At 44.7% G+C, this 26,252-nt stretch overlaps 1 protein-coding gene across 12 annotated transcripts in view; it reads left to right on the top strand.

Annotated features, from left to right (window-relative positions):
• pde4d (phosphodiesterase 4D, cAMP-specific) overlaps nt 1–26,252 on the top strand; it is a 1,491,178-nt gene that overhangs the window by 1,380,401 nt on the left and 84,525 nt on the right. For all 12 annotated transcript variants that reach the window (XM_038790967.1, XM_038790972.1, XM_038790969.1 and 9 more), the window contains one exon: nt 13,740–13,852. In XM_038790967.1, coding sequence (XP_038646895.1) covers nt 13,740–13,852 — 113 coding nt within the window. The remainder of the gene's footprint in view (nt 1–13,739; nt 13,853–26,252) is intronic.

The following is a 26,252-nucleotide window of genomic DNA, read 5'->3' as shown; positions in this document are numbered from 1 at the left end:
GCGAAACCTGATCTGGTGGTGCGATTTGCTCCTGCTAATATTATCTCTTTAGTGAAATCTGTAGAAGTGCATCACAAAGCCCTTAAGGACCTCTTACTTGGTGACAACATTGGTTTCATGGTTTCAATGTGAATAATATTTCCGTTAAATATATCCATCGGGGTAATGTTACCGGTGACAGCAAAGTAGATTCACCGATGAAAGCATCTACTTTGTTGCACAGGTTATTATCCTGAACCACCCTGGACAATTTTGCACTAGCTATGCCCCCGTACTTGATTGCCATACTGCCCACATTGCATGTAAGTTTAGTGAACTAAAGGAGAAGATTGATCATCGTTCTGGCAAGAAGTTGGAAGATTGTCCAAAATTCATGAAGACTGAGATGCAGCCATCGTAGATATGACTCCAACCAGCCCCGTGTGTGTGGAGAGCTTCTCTGAATACCCACCTCTTGTTAATTTCCATAACATGAGACAAACTGTGGCTATAGGTGTGATTAAGGATGTTGCTAAGAAGGAATCTGTTGTCAAAACGACTAAGGCTGCAAGTAAAATATTAAAGAAGCAAATATCTCCATTGGCCACTCTGATTCAGCAAGCCAGTTGAGATTGACACCACCAGCCAAATGTGTGTATTGACGAGGGACTGGATATTGATTAAAATACATCGAAAGAAAATCAGAAGGAAAGGATGAGGAATGGTGGAATCTGATGTATTTGTAAACCCCCTTTTCACTTTAGGTGATAACTGTTTTGTTTGTGTAACAACTTAAACTAATAAATATACAAAACTTGTTGACTAAAAAAAACACCAAAAAAATCCCATGGAAATTTTCTGCCCATATGTGAATGTAATGAAAAGGAAGGGATGTTTGTTCACCACTGATGGCAAAATCCATGACAGAGCATGATGAAAATTGCCACATACACATCAGCCCCTTGGCTTGGAGCCAACAGAAGGCATGAGACACAAATTGACTGGAATTGGACGTGGCATCATGCTGACACTGAACTGTGAAGGTATATGAAGAACGTGAAGAACACCTCATTGTAGACGGTATAATTCAGCCATTGCTTGTCAAAGAAACAGCACCCAAGGCTGACGCTGGACCTTCAGGAAAATAAGAATGAAAAAATAAACTAATTTGTGCAAAGAAAATGAGACCGAGGACATTTTGGGCAAGAATTGCGCTTGGAATTTTGTAGATGCCGTATTAGGAAAATAAGTAAAATTGAGTGATTTGGTTTGGTGGAGAATATCAAGGCAGCTAGATGGCTGGTTTGTGATGTGGAGGAATGCCAACAGGGCGGGTTCAGTTCCCGTACCAGCTGAGGCAATTCATGAAGGCCCGCCTTCTCAACCTTGCCCCTCTCCTGAGGTGTGGTGACCCTCAGATTAAATCACCACCAGCTCTCTCAAAGGGCAGAACAGCCTATGGTCTTCTGGGACCCATGGCAAAATTTACATTTGAAGTGTAAGGAACAGAAGGTGCGAACCAGTTTATTCCCCATAACCTAAATCTGACCTTTCTATGTGCTGACTTGTTATTCTGTGGCAACTGAAGTCAAGCTTCCCTTCCCAGAACTGTCCTGACGTAATGTAAGCTGAGAAAGATCAGTGAAAATGCAGTTAGTCATGTGTCGTGCAGCATCTCAGGGAGTCTTACAGCACCCTTCACAACAACTAGTCATGGGGATAATTGTAAACGATAGACTTGCTTGGTACAGTATAAACTGAATGTACAATAAACAAGATAGTCAAATACATATTGTGCTTTATTCTTCACATCAGTAGCTGTTGCTCACTTTAATAGGAAAAACAGGACATCTTAACTATTACCCCATGTATTCTTTAGCATCACAATTCAGAATAAACATAAGTTAATCAGGGCTTCTGAAGAGATTGCCGCCAGAGAAAAGTGTGTAGTTTCAATTTAACACATTTTACCAGACAGTAAACAATTATTATCATCATACTGCAGTTTACGTTGTCTCTGATGAATAAGCAGATGTTTGGGACCATTGTGTATTCAAACAGAACTATTGCGTTATCATATATCTACAAACTGGCAGGGAACAAGCTTTTGAAAGCCTTCACTGGATATGAAAATGGAAGATCCTGCTCACACAGCAGGCTTCTCATATCACATAGGATGTGCTTCTGATTTTGTGGTTCTAGTTCTTCCCTTTAGAAAACAGAACGTGAAATGGTCGTCACTGCCCAATGCAATTGCAGATTTGTTTGGTTTGATGTAAAAGCCCACTCAATATGTTTGATACTCAATCAAAATTTCACGTTATCAGTAGTCAATAACATAACACATGTCAAAGCTATTTCGCTTCATATTTGGAAACATAAAAAATGCTGGGGGGTTTCTAATAAACCTATGAAATCCTTATTTCCCACTTTTTCTTGAAGAATATGTATCTCCTGCAGTTGAGAATTGTGTGTGCATGAAACTTGTTCCCTAGCTTCTGCTGAAAACTATAGCAGGGCTTCAAACTGCACAGCCATTTCGGGTTGAACTTTTGTAGATTGTCTTGTAACTTAATTTTCAGTAAGCTACTAAGAACCACACAGTAATTGGGAATTTTAAAGAACGGGAATAGAGCTTTAATTTCTCGAGGTTTTCCCCATTTTGCTCACTAAACCACACACAACTGACCCCCACCACATACATGCCTCTATCCTTTTGTTTTTCTAAAATGTGCTTGATCTCATTTTTACTGTAACAAGTTTTAAGATACAGCACCTTTAATATAATAAAACTTCCCAAGCATTATATAACAGCATTATCCTGCAAGTCACACTGAGTCATCGAAGGAGATACTAGGGCAAACTTTGGTCGAAGGTTAATGGAAAAAAGAGAGGCAGGAGAGGTTTAGGGCAGGAATTCCAGTGCATAGGCCTTTTGCAGCTGAAGGCATGATTCCCAATGGTGGAGTGATTAAGATTGGGGAATGCTCAAGAGACCATAATTGGAGGAACGCAGCTCTCTGGGACAGTTGTAGGGCTAGAGGAGATTGCAGAGATAGGAAGGGGATGAGGCCATGAAGGAATTTTAAAACCAATGGGAATGTTAAAATCGAGGCGTTATTTGACCAGAAGCCAGTGTTGGTCAACAAGCACAGAGGTGATCGGTAAATGAATTTTTAAAAAAAATTTCCAAGTAAGATTGTTGGATTTGATTTATTGTCACGTGTACCGAGGTACAATGAAAAGTATTGTTCTGAATCATAGAATCATAGAATTTACAGTGCAGAAGGAGGCCATTCGACCCATCAACTCTGCACTGGCTCTTGGAAAGAGCACCCTCCACCCTATCCCCGTAACCCAGTAACCCCACGCAACCTTTTTGGACACTAAGGGCAATTTAGCATGGCCAATCCACCTAACCTGCACATCTTTGGACTGTGGGGGGAAACCAGAGCACCCGGAGGAAACCCATGCAGACACGGGGAGAACATGCAGACTCCGCTCAGACAGTGACCCAAGCCACGAATCGAACCAGCGACCCTGGAGCTGTTAAGCAACTGTGCTAATCACTGTGACACCGTGCTGCCCATTTTCTACTTGACAAAGTGACCTCAAACACAACACAGAGATAAGCAGGAGCAAGGGCATGACGGAATCAAAAATAAGGAGAAGAATTTTTTAAAAACTGAGCTCTTAGTGAACCAAGAGTCAATGTAAGTTAGCAAGTACAATGTCTATAGACATTGTACTTGCTCACAGTCCAGGCAGATCGTTCCATCATGAAAAATCAAAGGACACACATAAATACACAATGTAAATACATAGACAAAAGGTGAAGCATACAGAGTGTAGTACGACTCAGTAGAGAAGATGTGTGAGGAGACAGTTCAGTCCATAAGAGGGTCATTCAGGAATCAATTTAGGGGCAATTAACGTGGTCAATCCACCTACCCTGTACATCTCTGGGCTGTGGGGGGTGAGACCCATGCAGACACGGGGAGAATGTGCAAACGTCACACGGACAGTGACCTGGAGCAGGAATTGATCCCGGGACCTAGGCGCCGTGAGGCAGCAGTGCCAACCACTGCACCACTTGTAAATGGAGTTTTTTGAGATTTGGACATGAGGAGCACAGCTTTGGATGACCTAAAGTGCATGGAGGGCACAACATGGGAGACCAGCCAGGGGTACATTGGAATAGTCAAGTCATGACGTAATAAAGGCATACATGAGGTCTTCAGTAACAAATGAGGTGAGGCAAGGACAGTCAGTTGGTGCTGCAGAGGTGGAGATCGTCTTGCTTTCTTGATAACTTGCTAAACGCCTCTCAGCCATTCGAGTGATAAAGTTTTATTTCACTTTTCTTCTTACTCCTAACTTCCTCATTTTTATTTTGTGTCCCCTGGTATTTCAACTCTTCACCACAGTGAACAATTTGCCTAAATCAACAATTCCCCTCCCCGACTTCCTGGCACAACAACACATTGCCTCACAAATCAAAATACACTGAGTCTGGCAAATAATAGAAGAGGCTTGATGGCTTATTCCTCCTATTTTTTATGAGCTAGTTATTTAATTAATAATAACTGTATAAATATACAGCTATCATTCACAGCTTATCTTAGAAGTTATGGCAATGATAATAATATTGAACATGGGCCAGTGTATCATTTGTATTTGCACAGAAATATTGTCTAATCTGTTGCAAGTACACAAGCATCTTTCAACTCACTGCCATTATTCATGGAGAAATAAAGACAATGTTAATTAAACCATTCATTTTGAAAATAACTCCACAGCTTTTTGATGCAACATTTATTTTAATGACAATATTTATTCGATTTGTCTGGACACAAGTCTGTCATCTGTGTGGTCTGGAGTCCAGATTATCACAAGTCAACAGTGTGCAGCTAGTGAATTTAAAACTGTTTGATGAGAAGGTGATCCTTAGACTGTGGAGAAAAGGCTCAGCAGGAATTGGACTTGAGTTAAAAAGAGGTGTGCACATCAGAGCAGTTTGGACACCTCACACTTCATTTTCTGCTGAGATCAATGTGTCAGTTCAGTCTCTGCTAAGAAATTAAAACATAGGAGCTGGGTTAGACCGTTCCGACCCTCAAGCATGCTCTGTCATTTAATAAGATAATACCAGGGGCGCGATCTACCGCCGGCGTTGCGCCGAAAGATGGCACAGCCAGTAAATGTCGGGAGATCCTTCTTCCAGGATCTACGCAGTTCGTCACTCCTCGCAAGATCTGACGCAATCTTGCGAGACTTCGCGATCTGAATCCTGCCCATTGTGGGATCACTATTTTGCAAATCTGCTTATTAGAGTGAGACAGCATTGTGATCTGACCGCTTCATCTCGGAGACCTCAGGCGAGCACCGTTCAGTGCTGGCCCCCAGACAGAGCTGCATTTGTGGACGTCTCCCAGGGGATCATACGCCCTCTGGGTAGGCACTGCTGGTGCCATCTGGGAACCTTGGCAGTGCCAGCCTGGTGCCCTGGCAGTGCCAATTGGGTACCAGCCTGGCACTGCCAAGGTGCCCAGGTGGCACTGCCAGGCTGATAGGGGCACTGGCAAGTTGGCACTGCGAAGGTGCAGGCTGGAATTTTTCTCAGAGCAGGGATCGGGCTCGGGGGTGGTCTGCGCATGTGGGGTGCGGGGGTCCGAGGACCCCTTAATGGTGAACTAGGGCTTTGGGGGGGGGGGGTTGGGGATCGCATCAGTGGGCTGAGAGATCAGGGCGCCATTTAAAAATGGTGTCCCGATCTCATCCTGCACTGAGGAGTTGGGACGAGCAGAGCTCCTCAGTGCAGAAAACGGGACTAAGTGCAGACTCAGCGGGAGGTTCCCTGCTGAGGCCCCAATTGGAACAGAATCCTGAAAGATAGCATGGTGTTTCTCGGCGCTGTGAGCGGCAGGAGACACTCGGCTAAACACGCTCGTCGTGGGACGCTGTTCCAATTTGGTTAGATTGTGCCCCAGATCTTTCACTTCATCTCCACTTTCCTGCTCAATCCATATATCTTTTTGAGTGCCTTGGAGTTCAAACAGTTTTAGGTCTCAACTTTGAATATATTGGTTTTTTTTAAAATTTAGAGTACCCAATTCATTTTTTTTCCAATTAAGGGGCAGTTTAGCGTGGCCAATCCACCTACTCTGCACACCTTTGGGTTGTGGGGGCAAAACCCATGCAAACACGGGGAGAATGTGCAAACTCCACATGGACAGTGACCCAGAACTGGGATCGAACTTGGGACCTCAGCACCGTGACACAGCAACGCTAACCACTGCGCCACCGTGCTGCCCAACTTTGAATATATTCATCAGCTGATCATTCACAGCATGGTGGAGAAGCAAATCTGTAAGATTCTCAATCCTCTGATAGGAAAATATTTCCGCATCTCACTCCAAAATGGCCAAGACCTTCACCTGAGACTATGCCCCCTAGTTCTAGATTCACCAACCAGGGGATACTGTCTCTACCAAATTGGATAACCTCACGTTATACTCGATTTGCCATTCATTGCTCACTCATTAACATATCCCTTTTTAGCCTTTCCCTTAATACTGCACAAGTTGTCAGCTATGGTTCCATGGCAGCACTCTTACTTCTGATTCAGTACCTTGTGGTTTAAAGTCCCATTATATTGTCTGAGCACAAAATCTAGGATGATGCTCCAGGGCAGCACTGAGGTACCATCTGTTGAGTGAGATGTTTGACCAGTAACCCCATTGCCTCTCAGATGAATGTAAAAACTTCCTCGCCACTGTTTCAAAGAAGAGCAGAGGACATTTATCCGATATCCTGGATAATATTTATACGTCAACCACCAACACTAAAACAAATTCGCTGACCATTCTCATATTGCCATTTATCGATGCTTGCTGAGTGGAGATAGGCTGCTGCATTTCTTTTTTTTAAAACTTAGAGTACCCAATTCTTTTTTTTCCAATTAAGGGGCAATGTGGCATGGCAAGTCCACCTACCCTGCACATCTTTTTGGGTTGTGGGACTAAGACCCTCGCAGACACAGGGAGAATGTGCAAACTCCACATGGACAGTGACCCGGAGCCAGGATCGAACCCAGGTCTTTGGTGCCGTGAGACAGCAGTGCTAACCACTGCGCCACCGTGCCGCCCTTGCTGCGGAGTTTCTACATTTCAACATCGACTACACTTCAAAAGTATTTTGTTTGCTGTAAAGCATTTTGGGATATCCTGGGGTTGTGAAAGATGCAATATAAATGCAAGTTCTTCCTTTACTTGAAATATCTGCTGGACTTGTGTGCTGAAGCTTACAGCACCACCTGAGCCCCTCACTCGCTGGTTCAGTGGCAAGATGCTGTGACAAGGAAACAGTTAATTGCTGTTGAAAGAATACAGAATGGGGACTGAGAAATGTATTATATTGAGAAATGGGAGCAAATGGAAAGAAATTCCATAAATGAAAACAACCACCGAGAGATGCTACTCCAAGCTCCTTGCTGTTATTCTTAAAAGCCAAAGTTTTCACATTGCAGTTGAAGGGACTTGTTTGTACTTTCAAAGCCCTGTGTGTTATATGGGTGTAATTGGGGACTCGGTTGGGATCCATGCCCATGTCAGTCTGGCTTGGCTTGTTTGCATATCCTTCAAAGCCCTGTGTGTTATATGGGTGTAACTGGGGACTCGGGTGGGATCCATGCTCATGTCAGTCTGGCTCAGCACTTCTTCAGTTACTTACTTCTCATTGTCCCAAATCAAGGAGGAGTAAAAAGGAGAGAGAGAACAGAAGTGAAAACAAGAGCGAAGCATCCATTTGAAAAAAATGTTAGCAGTACTAGTATTGGTAACTGTGGGAGAAGTTATATGAATGTTTCAGTAGGGTTACCTCTGAGATCATTTTTAGTGGGATACTGCCTGACAAAAAAGAGAGTCACTGATGTAACCGCAACTATCCTTATATGGGGCTGGTTTAGCACAGTGAGCTAAACAGCTGGCTTGTAATGTCGAACAATGCCAGCAGCGCGGGTTCAATTCCCATACTGGCCTCCCCGAACAGGCGCCGGAATGTGGCGACTAGGGGCTTTTCACAGTAACTTCATTGAAGTCTACTTGTGACAATAAGCTATTATTGTGATTAAGATGAGCAAAGCAGGAGTCCATTTCCAAGAGAGAATATTTTGGTTGTCAAGTTGAAGTCCTTTTGAAGATGATAAAGGTGTGGGAGGGGGAGAACAATCCTTTCAGAGTGGAATTGATCAACTCTACTCGTGAACCCCTAAAGGGTTCTTGAATGAGAGATATCCCGTTGTATATAGGATGAGAGGGAGGGGGACAAGAAGAGAAAAATCATGATTTGAATGGAGCAGAGAAATAATCTGTTATAATGTTGGTGGGGGAATAACCTTTTGAAAGAGAAAAGAGACAGATGACTTATTGAGTGGGAGGGTGTAAAAGAGAAGTGTCGGGTTAAGGTATCTCTAGCTCTTTTGCAGGCTGGGGGAGGGGAAGAGCTGCTGCAAGGCTTGCTGACCCCATGATGTCAAAAGGCAGAAGCTTCCAACTCTTCATGGAACAGACCATGGGAGATCTGCTGATATATATTCTTGCATGGTGCGGATTTATTTTATTCACATCATACATTTGAAACTGTCATGCCCTTGTCAAGAAATACACACATAAAATTTCATCTATCTTGTTTTTGAAACTTGTTTGGCAATTTATTCAACTAACAAGCTATTCCCACTGCCCATGATGCTTACTGTTGCACAGTGTTTGCTCATGTAAGGTATCTCTTGTTACTGAAGCTGGAAAGTAGGTGTTTGTTTTTACTGTACCGTGGTTACTGCATTTCATTTAGCATGAAGCCACGTCACTCGCCAGTAGTGCTGCCTGCTTGCAGCAGTCTGCGGCAGTGGATAAACAAACCAATAGATTTATTTTGATTTCTCTTTAATTTCAATTTTCAAAATAGCCAACTTTCTGCGACCAGAACAAAATTGAGGTGCTTAAAATATCCGAATAAAATTGCATATTCACTAAACTTCAATTCGCATGTTCCAAAGAGCAGTTTTCATTTCTTGCAAAAAGATGTTCACAAAAAATGTCTTTAATGGTGGGATGTTTCTAATAGTAACTTGCCATATAAAGGAATGAAGGTCAAATTACAGGGCAATTTTATTGCGTTTTACCTTAATTATTTTATGACGCATTTAAAAGGTACCTGTTACCAAAATACACTCCTACTTTGAGCCACTGTTACGCATGAGAGCACTGAATAATGACAGGAATTTAGTGGTGAACCAGTACTAAGGCACTACTGTTCTAACAAGAAGCAACTGCCTTAAGTAACAGTGTAAAATTGAATATGCTTTTTCCCTCTAGAAACATAATTTGATATGTTGTGATGTATATGATGCACCATATACTACCTACCACCCATAACCTTACCTTAACCTATAACGAGCGGAGCAGATGGAAGTTCTGCAGTCCTGCCATGAATGGTAGTAGACAATTAAACAGCTAACAGGAGAAGGTGGGGAAGCTCGACAAACATCCACTTCCTGAATGATGGTGAATTGTATTGCGTCAGTGTGAAGAACAAGGTTGAAGCATTTGCAGACATCTTCAGCCAAAAGTGTTGAGGGGATGATCCATCTCAGCCTTCTGCTGAAGCTGGCAGAATCATAGGTGCCAGCCAATTCTATTCACTACAGGTGACATCAAAGAATAGCTCAGCACATTGGATATAACAAGGACTATGGCCCTGACAACACTCTAATCGTATTGCTGAAGACTTGAGCTTCAGAACCAGTTGTACCCTTTTAGCTCAGCAGGCTAATTTATAATGCAGAACAAGGCCAGCAACACGGGTTCAATTCCCATACCGGCCTCCCCGAACAGGCGCCGGAATGTGGCGACTAGGGGCTTTTCACAGCAACTTCATACTTGTGACAATAAAAGATTATTATTATTATTACCACATGCCAAACAATTCCATTATGATATTGGAATCTACCCAAAAATGTAGAAAATTCCCTGTCCGCAAAACACAGGACAAATCCAATCCAGCCAATTACTGCTCCATCAGTCTATTCTTAGTTATCAGCCAAGTGATGGAAACGGTTGTCAAATGTGCTATCAAGTAGCACTTACAAATCAATACCTTGCTCAACATTAGGTTCCTCCAGGATTACTCAAGTCGAGACCCCATTACAGCTTTTGCTGCATCAGGGGCAAACATGTTGAATTCCAGAGGTGAGGTGAGAGTGATTGCACTTGCTATTCATGCATAATTTGATTGAGTATGGTCTCAAACGCCAGTAAAATTGGGGTCATTGGGAATCTGGGGAAAATTCTTCACTGGTTGGAGTCACACCTAGCACAAAGGAAGATGATTATGATTGTTGGAGGCTAATCATCTTAATCTGACTGCAGTGGTTCCTCAGAATAGTATCCTTGGCCCATCTTCAGTTGCTTCATCAATGACCTTCCCTCCAGCATAAGTTCAGAAGTGGAAATGTTCACTGATGATTACACAATGTTCACCACTATCGCAACTCCTCAGATAACATAGAACATAGAACAGTACAGCACAGAACAGGCCCTTCGGCCCTCGATGTTGTGCCGAGCAATGATCACCCTACTCAAACCCACGTATCCACCCTATACCCGTAACCCAACAACCCCCCCCCCCCCTTAACCTTACTTTTTAGGACACTGCGGGCAATTTAGCATGGCCAATCCACCTAACCCGCACATCTTTGGACTGTGGGAGGAAACCGGAGCACCCGGAGGAAACCCACACACACACGGGGAGGACGTGCAGACTCCGCACAGACAGTGACCCAGCCGGGAACCGAACCTGGGACCCTGGAGCTGTGAAGCATTTATGCTAACCACCATGCTACCGTGCTGCAATAATGAAGCAATTTATCCCCACACGCTGCAAGATCTGTGTTACATTTGTCCTTTTTAGCAAACAGTTTTCCACGATCCCATTCCAGGATTGAATGGTACCTCACATGCTGCTTGACTCAGCCAAAGTAGTTGTCCTACAGTTCTGTCTTGTTCACATTTTCATAAGCCCACCTTACTGCTGTATAGCTGGCCACTGCCTCATTTGAGGTCTACAACACATCAATAGATCCTGATATTTGATATTCAACTATTTAGAAGGTTCTGCTTGCCTGATGCAGACAGTCCAATGCTGCCAGAAATTCTGTTGTTAAAATGACATGAGGCACAGACATTTCAGAAGTCAGTACAAAGCACCTGATAGCCATTTCAAGCATCCCATGTCCACTAGACATGCAGGGTTAAAATTAGGCCTAGCGTATTGCAGCGTGGGCACATTGAGCTCCTGTATTTTATATTCAACAATTCAACGGATTGCTGTTGAAGAAATATTGAGAGAGAAATTGGGGTTAAATGATAGATTAACTGGGATGATAGCACATTGGGTAGTGTGTACCAATCTGGTGATAACTTTTATGAAAATGTTTTTATTGGATTTTCATATTTTATATTCAACAATTCACAAATTACAAAACAGCGCCAAACAAAAAAGAGAAAAAAAGTACCAATATATATATGTATAAGCAAGTGTCTTCCTTACAACTGTGGCTGTGACCCTCCGTTTAGACAGGATACATATTTTACAATCCCCCAATATGGCCAGAGAACATATTTACAAGTGTCTATTTACAGTTTGGTTTGGGCCTTAGCTTGCCCTCGGACCAGTCCCTTGTGGCTTTGTACCTTGTCCCTCACATTCTCTTTGCGGCCTTCACCCGCTTTTTCTCAACCCCCCCCCCCCCCCCCGCCCCTTCTCTCTCCCTCCACTTTCCTGTTCCGCTCTGTCCAGTGGCTCATCCGTGTCAACCCTACTCTACTGGTTGCTGGCTACGAACAGGTCTTGAAGTTGGTGAACAGCTTCCATGCCCTGTGGAAGCCTTCTTCCGACCCACACGATATCCCTGATCTATAGCCTTTGACACGAGGGGCAGAACGTTATGGCTCCATCGCAGTGGAAATGGGACTGGAAAATACATCCAGCCATTAAAAAGTCCACTGACTTCGGTAGGACCAGAAAATCCCATCCAAAGGAAGGGCCGTCAAATTCTGACCTTTGTCGGCACCCTCTGAGAGCTAAGGCTATGGGAAATCGTAATAAATAACGTTCTTGCCACCTCTACCTCCGATAGCCTTGTTTGGAGGAAGCAGTTGCTACAATCCAATAGCCGATTCGGGTTTCTTAGGGTGGGATGGATGCAACGGGTTTCCGGGTGAATGTATCCTTCGCCGCCGTGAAACCTGGGGGGGAGGGGGAGGGGGGGGGGGGGGGGGGGGGGGGGGTTGCAAGCACTGTCAACAAGACCAGAAAATCCCACCGGAAAGTTCTGGTCTTGGATTTTTGGCCAAGACTCAGCAAATCTGGTCCTCACCTAATTCCTGGGATTTCTAATGCATTCATGATAAAGTAACATGTGCCAAATTAACATTGGGAGTTTGCAGGACATACAGTAAATGTTTAGCCCAAATCAGAAAAAAACAGTCCAATCATAGTGTGTTATTGCAAAATTGCTTCTGCCTCAGAGTAATGTGAGATGCACAGTATAGCTGCAACTAAGTTTAGTTGAAATTGAATTTTGATAACAGGAGTTATTTTTATATTATATTAATAGTTGTATTCCCTAGTACAGAATTATTGATGAGTTATATTTTTCTTCGTATTTGTAGTGGAGAGATGCCTGACACATGTGCTTCGCCCATACAGGTTATTTTTCCTAATTCTGCACAATCTAAGAAAACAATAACAAAAATAGAAAAATACATGTAGTTATTCAGTATACAGCAAATGCTACACTAACTGAAACTTGAAAGTTTTTCAAAAGGAATTTCATAGAAAGCTGATGTGATTGATTTACCTCTGACTGGAGCGTTGCCAGGTCCTGATCCTCTGAGGATCTCCATGCCAGGATTTCTGTTCAGCCTGGCCCTTGCTTGTACAGTGCACTAGCGCTTTTGGTTCTGGTTCAAAGAAAGAGGCAGACTTTGTTAGTTGTGTGATGCCTCATAAGAGTCCACTAACTGACTCAAGTGTTAGGAAGATGAAAATGATCAGATTTTCATAAGATTATGCGACAATTTTGATTTTAAAACTAAAACTGAGCAAAAACAGGAAACCCTGTCTCTTTGTGCCTTTTTCGAACTGAAATGTACATTCTATGAGTGAATGTTGTGAGGACTTACTGGCTCGTTTATATGGCTTTATCCATTCAGCTGTGTGGTGCTCGTGTGGTTAGAAAAAAATAATTTGAAATCGTCATGGAGAGATTTTCATGGGCAATGGGAAACTGACTCAACTACCTGGCTCAGGATAAAGGCGCTGACTTATTTTATGGAAAATATTCTACAGACTGAATATGTGTGTTCGTTTCTGGGTTTAATAATACGAGTAGACCAAAAGGTGGACAAAGAGAGGATTCTTCATTCATCATGTTGTGCTTCTGACTGACAGCTCAGCAACTGTGTTTTCCTCTCCTGCGGAAGAAGATCACAAAAACTATTGTGGCTGCTTTGGTTTGATGACAGAAAAATATATTGTTCGGAGTTTTTTTTGTTGAAAAAACATTATGAAGGACAACTCATGTGTGAGCTCTGGTCACCCGAACATGGCTTTGTGTGGCATGGTGGACCCTTTCAATATCACTGCTAGCCCTGTAAAAAGTTCAAAAGCTGAACTTCCATTCATCTGTTTATTCGCAGAGGAGGCCTACCAAAAACTTGCAACAGAGACCCTGGAGGAGCTTGACTGGTGCCTGGACCAGCTGGAGACCCTACAGACCAGGAATTCTGTCAGTGAGATGGCCTCCAATAAGGTAGGACTGTGGTGCCATGGGTTATCAAATGGTTTATCTATTTTGATAACCTCTGAGGCAGTGAGAAAATGAGATCTATCATGATATAACACTGAGCTTCATGAATAAACTTTTGTGTCTGCACACTGGCAAACCTATAAAAGTTTGAGTAATAGGTGTGATCAGAATTTGACTGATCTAGGTAAGGAAGATGTCTGCATACAGTGTACCTTGTGCAATACTACACAGTCGTATTCTGCAAACATTAAAAAAACCTCATCAAGAATCAATCCACGTACTAAGTCGGGACTCAAATTCGTGGCCCACTCCCCATACCAACCGTCTGAGATCAAATGTTTCTGTGTTCTGTCTATTGCATAGGAATCAACCTGAATCATATTAGTGTATCTGCAGCAAAATACTGCATGTCTCCAGGTAAGAACACAGACACAAAACAGGTACAGTTTTTTTATATGAATGCAGGCCTTGTTTATCCTCTGTCATTCAGATAAAAAGAATGTGTTTTTGGTTAGTGATTTCAACAATCGTATCACTAGCCTGTTGCAAATGCAGTGTTTAAATTGCTCTTAATCAATTTGTGTCCGTTTTCCTGAGACAACTTTATGGTTTCAACAAGCTAGCCTCATTAAAGAATCATAAATAGAATGTATTCTGTGACGTACCAAGAATGAATGCAAATATAGTTGATTGTCTAACACTGCATTTAGGATTACAGCGCAGTTAGTTTTCAGTAATTGTGATGTAGAAAGCTTATTTCAACACACAGGGCTTTTCCAGCCTGCTCTTTTTAAAATCATTCCCCTTTAGGTGGTTTCTTGGCCTTAACTTAAAGTTATCTTAATTTTTGTCGAGAAAGGAGACATAGACCATATTGATAAGGTGAATATTTGACCAATTCAGTCACTAATGTGAAGTATGGGGCTTGGGGGGAGGGGCTGATTGTAATATAAACATCACAATACAAGGCCAATACATGATATTGTGCCAAATCAAATAGGAAAATGATATTTGTAGTTGAAGTGCATTTCCTTTATTCTTGTGTTTCAGCAAACAACGTCTATTTTTAATTTAACTGAATAGATTTGTAAAGTTGCAACAGATAATTTCATGCAGCCTAATGCAAAACAATCATAAGGTTGCATTTCAATATCAATTCTTCACAATCAATACTCAGTTCATCTGTTGAACTGTCAGAATTCGCCACCACTCACTTTGCGGATCTGCAAAGCTCTTCAACCTCCAATTTACATATTTTATTGATTCTACGTGAAACATTGCAAAATTTAAACAAAAAGACTGAGTTATGTCGGGCCTTTCAAGGTCTCAGGGTGTTCCAAAGCCCCATAGAGCCTTTGACGTTTAGTCATTCTTGGAGGAAATATGGCATCCAATTTGTGCACAGCAAGCAAAGAGAAAATGCTGGAAAGATTGAAGAAATAGCATTCTGATAACGACCAGATAACTTGTTTGTTAGGGAATGATGATTGAGTGATAAATATTGTCATGATAACCAGAGTAAATCAAACAAAAGCAAAAATGCTGGAAACACTTAGCAGATCAAGCAGCATCTTTGGAGAGAAATAAGGTTAATGTGACAGTTAAACATTAATTTTGTTTCTCTCTATAGTTGCTGTTTGCCCTACTGAGTATTTCTGTCATTTTTGTTTTTATTTTAGGTTTCCAGCATCCACAGTATTTTACTTCTGTACCAAAGATAACTCCCCTGCTCTTCAAAATAGTGCTATGGATATACCAACATCCAAATTTGGAGCAGCAGTGGGCTACTCGGCCCACAAGCCAGCTCCGCCATTCAATAAGACCATGACTGATCTAATTTTAACTTCACCTTCACATTCCTGCCTTTTACATCTTTCACATCCTTCTGAGAGAGCAGATGGAACCTGGAGTAAGGTTCTCTGGCCTCCCCGCAACGTGTTTCTTGGCGGCAGGCGGTGGCTTGTCATTGGCCAGCGGGCAGGATCTTCTATTGTCAATGGGATTCCCCACTGAATCCACCACAGGCCGCCGGAAAATCTGTGGCGGGGATGCACTGTTGGCGGTACCAACCGGCGTAAACGGTCAGACGATCTCGCCCCTAATGTTTCATCCAAAAGACAGAATCTCCAGCAGTGCAAAAATATCAGTACTGTACTGGGTTATTAGCCCAGGTTTTATATTCGGGTCTCTCAAGTGGAACTTGAACCCACAGCCTTCTGCTTCGAAGGCAAGAGGGGTGGGTTTAGCACAGTGGGCTAAAAGCTGGCTTGTAAAGCAGAACAAGGCCAGAAGCGTGGTTTAAATTCCCATATTGGCCTCCCTGAACATGCACCGGTATGTGGCGACTAGGGGTTTTTCACCGTAACTTCATTGAAGCATACTTGTGACAATAAACGATGATTATTATTAAGAGTGCTTCCTGAAAGGGTGGTGGAGGCAGGTTTGATCAAAGTATTCAATAGGGATACTGTAAAGAGAGAATTTGGAAGGTTTCAGCGATAAGGCAGGAGAGTGGGGCTAGGTAGAATGTTTTTTCAGAGGGCCAGTGCAGACTCAATGGGCTGAATGGCCTCATTCTGCTCTGTAAAGATTCTGGGCGCGATTCTCCGACCCCCCCGCCAGGCCGAGGAATCGGCCGTGGGCCGCACAAATCGCGCCATGCCGCCCCGACGCCAGGACGCCATTCTCCCGCCCGGAAAAAAGCGGGTAGGCGCGCATGGCGCCGGGCCGCACGGAGAATCGCCGCAAACGGCCGTAGCGGCAATCTTCCGGCGGCGCCGCGATTCTCCGGCCTGGATGTCCAAAAAAATCCAAGTGCCACCGGCACCGTTCTAACATGCTCTGGGCCAGCGGGACCTCGGGTTTGACAGGTCCGGGGCGGCCTGTGGGGGGGTCCAACCCCGGGAAGGCTCCCCTAGTGGCCTGGCCCACGATTGCCGCCCACCGATCGGCGGGCCGGCCTCTCTGGCTGCGGTCCTCTTTTCTTCCGCGCTGGCTCCTGGATCCCTTCGCCATTTGGCGTTGGGGCAGACGCGGGGATGACGGCCAGTGCACATGCGCTAGTTGGCGCTGGTCCAACTGCGTGGGCCGCTCCAGCGCCGTGCTGGCCCCCCCAGGGCCCGAGAATCGGGTCTCGGAACCGGCGCCGGAGTAAAGTACTCCCGTTTTGGCGCCGGCGCCACCAGAGAATTGCGGCAGAGAGCTACTAACTGAATCCCAATTTCTGTCACAAATTAAGTGGTGGCTAATTCTCGCAGTATACACAGACAATTGTATTATTGTAGATCCTATGTGCTACTTTTCTAAGAACCAGCATGATGGCTAGATTTGAATAGACTTGTATCTTAAAAGGTAAACAGGCATTGTTACACTTAATAGTAATCCTCTGCTGGAACTGAATGTGACTTCAGCTTTCACCTGTTCCTCAAGATTAAACTGCCCTCTTTGCAGAAATATATTTAATCCTTCAAATTTGATTTAAGTGTCTTTCATCAATTGATAATGAATCTTTCTGTGGTGGCAAGATATTTGTTGAAAACATAAAACAAAATAACAATTTTATGTTTAATATCTGAAGTTGGTTGATAATCCGTTGAATTTGTTCAACGATTTGCTGATGTTCTAAAGTATGAAAGAACAAATGTCTTGGTTCTTCTAAAGCTATGTGACAAGCTGTTCGTTACGTAATCCCAGTTAATCTCATCGGACTCATGCACTTTACCTATAGTTAAATTGCTACTTTGGACTCCCTTGATATTCCCAGGAGGGCTAGAAGGTCAAGGGTTTAAACTGCACACCAAGTGCTGAAAATATTAGGTAGAACTAACTGTAAGTACATAATGTATTTAGAATTGAGTGGAGTTACTTTTAGTGGCACGTCAGCAATAAAGTATGTCACCTCTACCTCTTTATTATCTTTTGTTCGTCCTGACTTACAAAATTATTATTCTTTGAAAAGATTGTTGAGCAAAGTATTGAGCTTGTGTGCATTTGTAGTGCATGCAATTTCTTTCTCACATTAGGACATTACGCAAGAGATTTCATTTTGCGCAAAGGGAAGGCATAATCGCCCAAGGACAGTCTTTGTTTCTCAAATATCAATAAGTGCTGCATGGAGATAAAAGCATGGTCTGACCATGGTGTTACATGGCAGTGTGTAGAAGTATTAAATACTAAATCTGGTTTTATACTTTTAAAGAAGCAGAGAACAAAATGTACAAATGAGAGGAATTTTCTCCTGCTCATTCTCACACTAGTGCTCCACGAAGCCTCACTCTTTGATCAAGCTTTCGATTGACTTGCTTTAACTCTCCACGTGCAACTCAGTGTCAAAAGTTATATGACACTGCTTCTCTGAAGCATTTGGGGCATTTTACAACGCTAAAAGCATTATGTAACTGTAAGTCGTTTTGTTCCTCATTTTCACAGAGATTTAGGTGCTGAATTTAACATAAAAGTTGCCATTTTTCTGACCACTTTACTGCATATTCCACGTTCTTGCAGGTGGAAAAGAAAGTAAAATGTGCAAATTGTGAAATGATTGGTCTTTTCATTTGTATGGAAGTCCCATGTCTATCTCAACAATCTACATACGAAAAATGCATCAAGAGCATGCTTTTCGCCTCTTTTACGATCTCCCATAAAATTGAAGGAAGCCAAAAATGTACTTTGGAAGTGTTGTTCCTGAATCAATTTAGGGACAAGGGCAGCCAATTTATTTACAACAAGGCCCATCAAACAGAAAGGAGAAAAGTGATCAGATAGAATCATAGAATCACTGCAGTGCAGAACGAGGCTATTTGGCCCTACCCTATCCGCTTAACCCAGTAACCCCTCCTAATCTAACCTTTTAGACACTAAGAGGCAATTTATCATGTCCAATCCACCTAACCGGCACATCTTTGGATTGCTTTTAATGTATTATTGGAGGGATGAATGTTGGTTAGAGCTCTGACTTTTGTGAATTCTCCTACTCTTGTGAATAGTGTCATTATTTTTCAGACAGGTGACATCTCCTGCAGCAGAGTTTCAGCCTAAGTTACATGCTCAAATCTTGGAATGAAGATTGAACAATGGTTTTCTGACTCAGTGGTGAAAAAACTACTCAGGGGGCTTTAAACTAAATAGTGAATGCAAGGGCAAGATGTGATAAATTAAATAGGGAAGACAAGGCAGTAGAGCAAAGTAGCAATAAGAGAAATGTGATCAGAGCGTGGCAGGAAGGAACAGAGTATAGAAACCTAAGAGTTCACCAGCAGATAAGGTGAAGGTTGCAAAAATAGAAAGAAGATAGACTAAAAGGCTCTGCATGTGAATGTACTCAGCATTTGTAACTAAACGGATGAATTGACAGGTCAGTTGGAAATAAATATGTATGACCTAATAGCCATTAGAGGGACATGGCTGCCCTGCACAGCATGGTGGCGCAGTGGTTAGCACTGCTGCCTAGCAGCGCCACGGTCTCGGATTTGATCCCGGCCCTGTCCATGTGGAGTTTGCACATTGTCCCCGTGTCTGCGTGGATCTTTCCCTCACAACCCAAAGATGTGCAAGAGGTGGATTGGCCATGCTAAATTACCCCTTAATTGGGAAATAAAATGGATACTCTAAATTTTAAAAAAAGGGAGACATGGCTGCAAGATGACAAAGACTGGGACGGGAATATTCAAGGCAATATTGAAGGACAGGAAGGTAGGAAAATATAGAGGGTAGCTGTGTTAATTAACAACAACATTGGTTCAACAGAGAGAGACAAACTTAGTTCTGAAGATCAGGCTATCAAATCAGTTTATGGAGAGATGAGAAATAGCAAAGATAAGGTGCGCAATTCACCGCTCCACACGCCAGGTGGGAGAATCGCGGGAGGGCCGGGCGACTCACGCCACGCCGCCCTGGCACCCCCCGTGATTCTCCCACCCCCCTGCTCGGAGAATCGCCGCTCTCCGTTTTTCACGGCGACCGCGATTCTCCGGCCCGGATGGGCCGAATGGCCTGACGTTCCCGACCGGTTCACACGGGCGGCAACCACACCTGGTCGCTGCCGTCGTGAACGTGGCACCAAAGTTTTGTTTGTGGCTTGTGGGGGGCAGAGAGGGGAGTGAGCACCACGGCCATGCTCGGGAGGGGACTGGCCCGCGATCGGTGCCCACCGATCGTCGGGCCGGCGTGTCCAAGAGACGCACTCTTTCGCCTCTGCCGCCCCGCAAGATCAAGCCGCCACGTCTTGTGGGACAGCGGAGGGGAAGACGGCAACCGCGCATGCACGGGTTGGAGCCGGTCAACCTTTGCATGCGCGGCTGACGTCACTTAGGCCCTGCCGTCGCGTCATTCTCGGCGCGCCGCCTTGACGCAAGCGTCAAGGCCCAGCGGCCGAGATTTACGGAGCGCTGCTCCTAGCCCCCTTGGGGGGGGGTGAATAGGGTGCGAGGAAAGACCTCTGAGGCCGTCGTGTAACTCGGCTGAGTTCACAGTGGCCTTCCCGATGCCGCGCGGGAGCAGAGAATTCCGCCCAAGAAGTCACTTGTGGGAGTAGTTTATAGGCCCCCGAACAGTAACCGCATTGTTGGACAGGGTGCACAGGAAGAAAAAAGGTACAGCGATAATCATAGCTAAGTTTAATATACATATAGATTGGAGTAATTAGATTGGCAAAAATAGCATGGATAATGAGTTCATAAAGATTTTTCTGCACAGTTTCTCAGAGCAGCATGTTCTGCAGCCAACCAGAGAGCTGACCTCCAGATTGCAATGATCACAATATGATTACATTTCAATTGGTGGCACAGTGGTTAGCACTACTGCCTCACAACGGCACGGAACTGGGTTCAATTCCGGCCTTGGGCGACTGTCCATTTGGAGTTTCTACTTTCTCCCATGTCAGCATGGATATCCTCCGGGTGTTCTGGTTTCCTCGCACAGTCCAAAGATGTGCAGGTTAGGTGGATTGGCCATGCTAAATTGTCCATGTCCAGGAATGTGTTGGTTAGGTGGGTTTACGGAGTAGTGGGCCTAAATAGAGTGTTCTTTCAGAGGGTAGGTGTAAACTCAATGGGCCGAATGGTCTCTTTCTGCACTGCAGGAATTCTATGATTAATATTCAGTTTGAAGAGTGGATCTGAGACTATGTTTTAAACTTAAATATGGGAAATTTTGAGGGCATGAAGATAGAGCTTCTAAAGTAACCTGGGAAATTCATAGAATTTACAGTGCAGAAGGAGGTCAATCAGCCCATCGAGTCTGCACTGGCCCTTGGAAAGAGCACCCTACCCAAGCACACATCTCCACCCTATTCCCGTAACCCAGTAACCAAACCTGGGTTACGGGGAGCTGGATGGGGGGGGGGTTTCAAGTATGGCGAAGGGCGGGAATTGAGAGGATGGGGGACCTATTCTTAGATGGGAGCTTCCCTAGCTTGAGGGCGCTGCAGGAGAAATTTGGGCTGGCAGGGAAAAACAAATTTAGATATTTACAGGTGCGGGACTTTCTACGCAGGCAGGTATCATCCTTCCCACTCCTGCCACTAAGGGGGATCCAGGATAGGGTCGTGTCTAGGGGATGGGTGGGAGAGCGGAGCGTCTCGGACATCTACAAAGAACTTATGGGGGCGGAGGAGACGCAGACCGAGGAGTTGAAGCGAAAGTGGGAGGAGGAGCTTGGTGGTGTGATGGAGGATGGCTTATGGGCAGACGCATTGAGCAGAGTCAACGTGACCGCAACATGCGCCAGGCTCAGCTTGATCCAATTCAAGGTGGTCCACTGGGCCCACATGACAGTGGCCCGGATGAGTAGATTTTTTGGGATGGAGCACAGGTGTGTAAAATGTGCGCGAGGACCAGCGAACCATGTCCGCATGTTCGGGGCGCATCCAAAACTTCGGGGGTATTGGCAGGGGTTTGCAGACGTCATGTCCAGAGTATTGAACACAAGGGTGGCAATGAGTCCAGAGGTGGCGATTTTCGGGGTGTCGGAAGACCCGGGAATCCAGGAGGAGAAAGAGGCAGACGTTCTGGCCTTTGCTTCCCTGGTAGCCCAGAGACGGATACTGCTCGATTGGAGGGACTCAAAGCCCCCGAAGTCGGAGACCTGGTTAAATGACATGGCGAACTTTCTCGGCCGAGAGAAGATTAAGTTCGCTTGAGAGGGTCACTGTTAGGGTTCGCCCGGAGGTGGCAACCATTCATCGACTTCTTCGCGGATAATTAATCGTCAGTGGGGGGGGGGGAGGGCGAGGAGGGGGTGTTAGGGTAGTGTAGAATAGGGGGTCAATTAGGCGGTGGGATGGGAGTCGGTGATTGCACTATGTTTATTGTTCTTTGTACATTGTTTTTATAGTTGCTGTTTGTAGTGGCCAAAAATACCTCATTAAAATTGTTTATTAAAAAAAAAGGTGAAAGGGAAAGAAGAGCTAAAAACAATTAGAATCACCAGGGATAGGGTACTGAGAAAATTATTAGAATTAAAGACAAGTCCCAGGTCCTGAAGGTTTTCATCCTGGAGTCTTAAATGGCTGCTGAAATAGTAGATGCAGGAGTTTAAATGTTCCAAAATTCCTTGGATTCTGGAAAAGTACCATCAGATTGGAAAATAAAGAATGTGACTCCTCTGTTCACGAAAGGAGGGAAACTAATAGTCACTTCACTTAACAAAATATCGTAGAGATAACTCTGGAATCTATTATTAATGAAGTTACAGCAGCGAGCTTAAAAAATCTCAATAAAATCAGGCAGAGTCAATATGGATTCGTGAAAGACAAATTATGTTTGACTAATTTATTGGTTCTTTGAGGAAGTAACAAGCAGCATGGATAAAGGGGAACCTGTGGACTCCCTGGGTGGGATTTTCCAATCCCGCGGCAGAGTGTCCATGCCGTCGAACCTGGGACCCTGGAGCTGTGAAGCAACTGTGCTACCGTGCTGTCCCGGTATTAGGAATAAGTCAGAAGAGATACCATGACAGACATTTCAGGAGATATTTTTGAATATTCAGAATAAATGCATTCCAGTGAGAAAGAAGGATATACTATTTGTAGCGAGCTATGAAAGCTTAAGATATTTCAAATTGAAAAAATGTAATTTTGCAAGAATGAGTGGCAGGTTGGAAGATTGGATAGAATATAAAAAACAGCAATGAATGACTGAAAAATTAATAAACAGCGAGATATTAGAGTATGGGAGAAAGCTAGCAATAAATATAAAAAGAGAAAGTAGGCATGTCTACAGGTATTTGAAAGGGAGAAGATTAAACAAAATGAGTGTCAGTCTTCCAGAGAGTGAATCTGGTGAATTGATAATGGAAAATAAGGAAATGATGCATGAATTAAACAGATATTTTGCATCGTCTTCACTATAGATGATACATGTAACATTGCGTAAATAATTATGAGTAAGGAGGTGAAAGGGACAAAGAGCAAGATGTTTGTAGACCAAGCGAGGGGTCAGGAGGGACGGCTAGGGGAGCTGCCGTTTAGGTTAGTAGGGGGACAGTTTCAGGTACTTAGGGATACAAGTGGTGCGCGAATGGGGCCGGTTACATAAGTAGAACTTGTCCCGGTTGGTTGAGCAGATGAGGGGCGAGTTCCGGAGATGGGATGCACTGCCGCTGTCGCTGGCTGAGAGGGTGCAGACGGGTCCTGCCGAGATTCTTATTTGTATTTCAATTTCTCCCAATTTTCATCCCGCGGTCCTTTTTTAAGAGGGTTAACAAAATCATCCTGGGCTTTGTGTGGGCGAGTGAAGAAGGTGATGTTCGAGCGGAATCGGGGGGGAGGGGGGGGGCCAGCATTCGTGCCGCTCCAGCTGCAGATCCTGGCATGAACTGGGCGCTGCGGGATTCGTGCATACGCAGTTGTGCCAACACCAACGAGGACATGTGCAGTACGCGCGCACGCGCAGTGGCCTCCTTCAACACGCTGGCCCCAACACACCATGGCGTGGGGCTACAGGGGCCGGCGCGTAGGAAAGGAGGCCCCCAGCCACAGAGGCCGGCCCACCGAGCGGTGGATCCCGATCGCGGGCCAGGCCACATCGGACTCTCTCCCCCCCCCCACCCACAGGCCGCCACCCAACCCTTACACGCGAGGTCCCGCCGGCCCAGAACAGGTTAGAACGGCGCTGGTGGGACTCTGCACCTTTCCTACAGCCACTCGGTCCATCCGGGCCGACCCGTTGAGCGGTCCGTGACTGGCACCACACCAACCACGCAGGCACCAATGGCGCTGATTCTCCGGACTGCAGAGAATCGCATGCCGGCGTCGGGGCAGCGTGGCCCATTTGCGGGGATTCCCCGGCCCGGCACGGGGGTTGGGATAACCCCGCCCCCTGTACTTAGATAAAGGCCAGGATTCTCTGCTACCCGGCGGGGTGGGCTGCACCAGCGCTGAGGAGTGGCATGAACCACTCCGGCATCGGGCCGCCTGGAAGGTGCGGAATCCTCCGCATCTTCAGGGGCTAGGCTGGCGCCAGCGGGGTTGGCACCGCACCAGCCGGCGCCGAAGGGCTTGGCGCATGCCGACCAGCGCCGAAGGGCCTTCGCCAGCCGGCGCGAGTTGGCGCTCCACACGGGCAGTGACCCACAGCCGGGATGGAACCTGGGACCTCGGCGCCGTGAGGCTGCAAGTCTAACCCACTGTGCCACCGTGCTGCCCAGGACATAGATATGTTGCTGGATTAGGCAGACAAGTGGCAGATGAAGTTCAATGCAGAGAAGTGTAAGGTGATTCATTTTGGCAGGAAAAATATGGAGAGACAGTGTAAAACAAAGGGAAACTTTTAAGGAGGTGCAGATACAGAAGGACTTTAGTGTATATGTACATAAGTCATCTAAGATGGCAGGGCATGTGAAGATAGCAGTTAAAAATGCGTATAGTAACTTACGTTTTATTAATAGGTGCATTGAATCTAAGAGTAAGGAGGCCATGTTGAAATTGTATAAGACCCGAGTTTGGCCTCATCTGGATTAGTGCATCCAGTTCTAGTGTTATACCCTAAGAAGGACCTGAAGGCATTGGACAGAGTACAGAGGAAGTTCAAAAGAATGATTGCAGGGATAAACAGCTGTAGCTAGGAGGGTAGATTGGAGATGTTGGGACTGTTTTCCTTGGAAAAAAGAAGATAGAGGTATTCAAGGACATGAGTATGGATGGGGTAAATTGTGAGAAACCTTTCTCTCTCAAGAAACCCTCAAGAACTAGAGAGCACAGATTCAAAATAATTAGCAAAAGGAGTAAAAATGATGTGAGGAAAATATTTTGGAGGAAGGTTTGATCACATTATTCAGAAATGAAATTGGATTGCTATCTGAAAAGAAAGAATGTGCAATCTTACAGGGATAAGGCAGAGAGTGAGACTGGATAGAATGCTCTTTCAGAGAGCCAGTGCAGACCCGATGAGCTGAATGAACTCCTTCTGCACGTAAAGATTCTGTGATTCTATGGATACAGGCCCAACTTGTCCAACGTTCCCTCATAAGGTAATCAGCCATGCCAGTTACCAGTTGAATGGGTCTTCTCTGAACTACTTCTAACATATTTATATATTTTCTTAAATAAGGAGACCAAAACCGCACTCAGTACTCCAGGTGTGGTCTCACCAACTCCCTATACTACCATGTAAAAGATTCCTACATTTATTTTTCATTCCCCTTACAACGAACAACAACATTCGATTTGCTTTTCTAATCAGTTGCAGCACCTACTTACCAATTTTTGTGATTCATGTACCAAGATGCCCAGCTCCCTTTACACCTCAGATTTCTGTAACTTCTCTTTATTTAAATAATATACTGTATTTTTAATCTTCCTGTCAAAGTGGACATGTTCACATTTTCCCACATTATACTCCACCTGCCAAAGTTTTGTCCACTCTATGTAACCTCTATCTATGCCCCTTTGCAGACTCATTTGCCTTTTTCGCAACTTACTTTCAATCAGCAAATTCAGTAACCATACATTTTGTTCCTCCATCCAAGCCAGTGATATAAATTGTAAATAGGTGAGGCTCCAACACTGATCCCTGAGATATTCCATCGACACATCCCGGCAACTAAAAAATTACCCATTTATGCCTATTCTATATCCAATCAGCTAAACAATATTCTATCCATGCTAATAAGTTACTCCCTACATCACGAGTTCTTATTTTGGTGACCCAATAATAGGAATGCCCTGCAATCCTCGCATGCATAAACTTGCATGGTGAAGGATTTGGAATCGCTTTCTCATTTGAACTTCCAGCAGGAGGGCAAGTCAGATGCAATTCAGCTCCGGGAAGAGAACATAGGGCGCGATTCTCCGCTGCCCACGACGGGTCGGAGAATAGCGCGAGGGCCTTCCCGACAACTTTCATGGCCTCCCGCTATTCTCCCCCCCCTCCGGCCGCCCCCCGACATGAATCGCTGCACGCCGTTT

Source organism: Scyliorhinus canicula, chromosome 3, assembly GCF_902713615.1.
Source record: "Scyliorhinus canicula chromosome 3, sScyCan1.1, whole genome shotgun sequence".
Classification (NCBI taxonomy): domain Eukaryota; kingdom Metazoa; phylum Chordata; class Chondrichthyes; order Carcharhiniformes; family Scyliorhinidae; genus Scyliorhinus; species Scyliorhinus canicula.
This window is presented reverse-complemented; position numbering and strand designations above follow the sequence as displayed.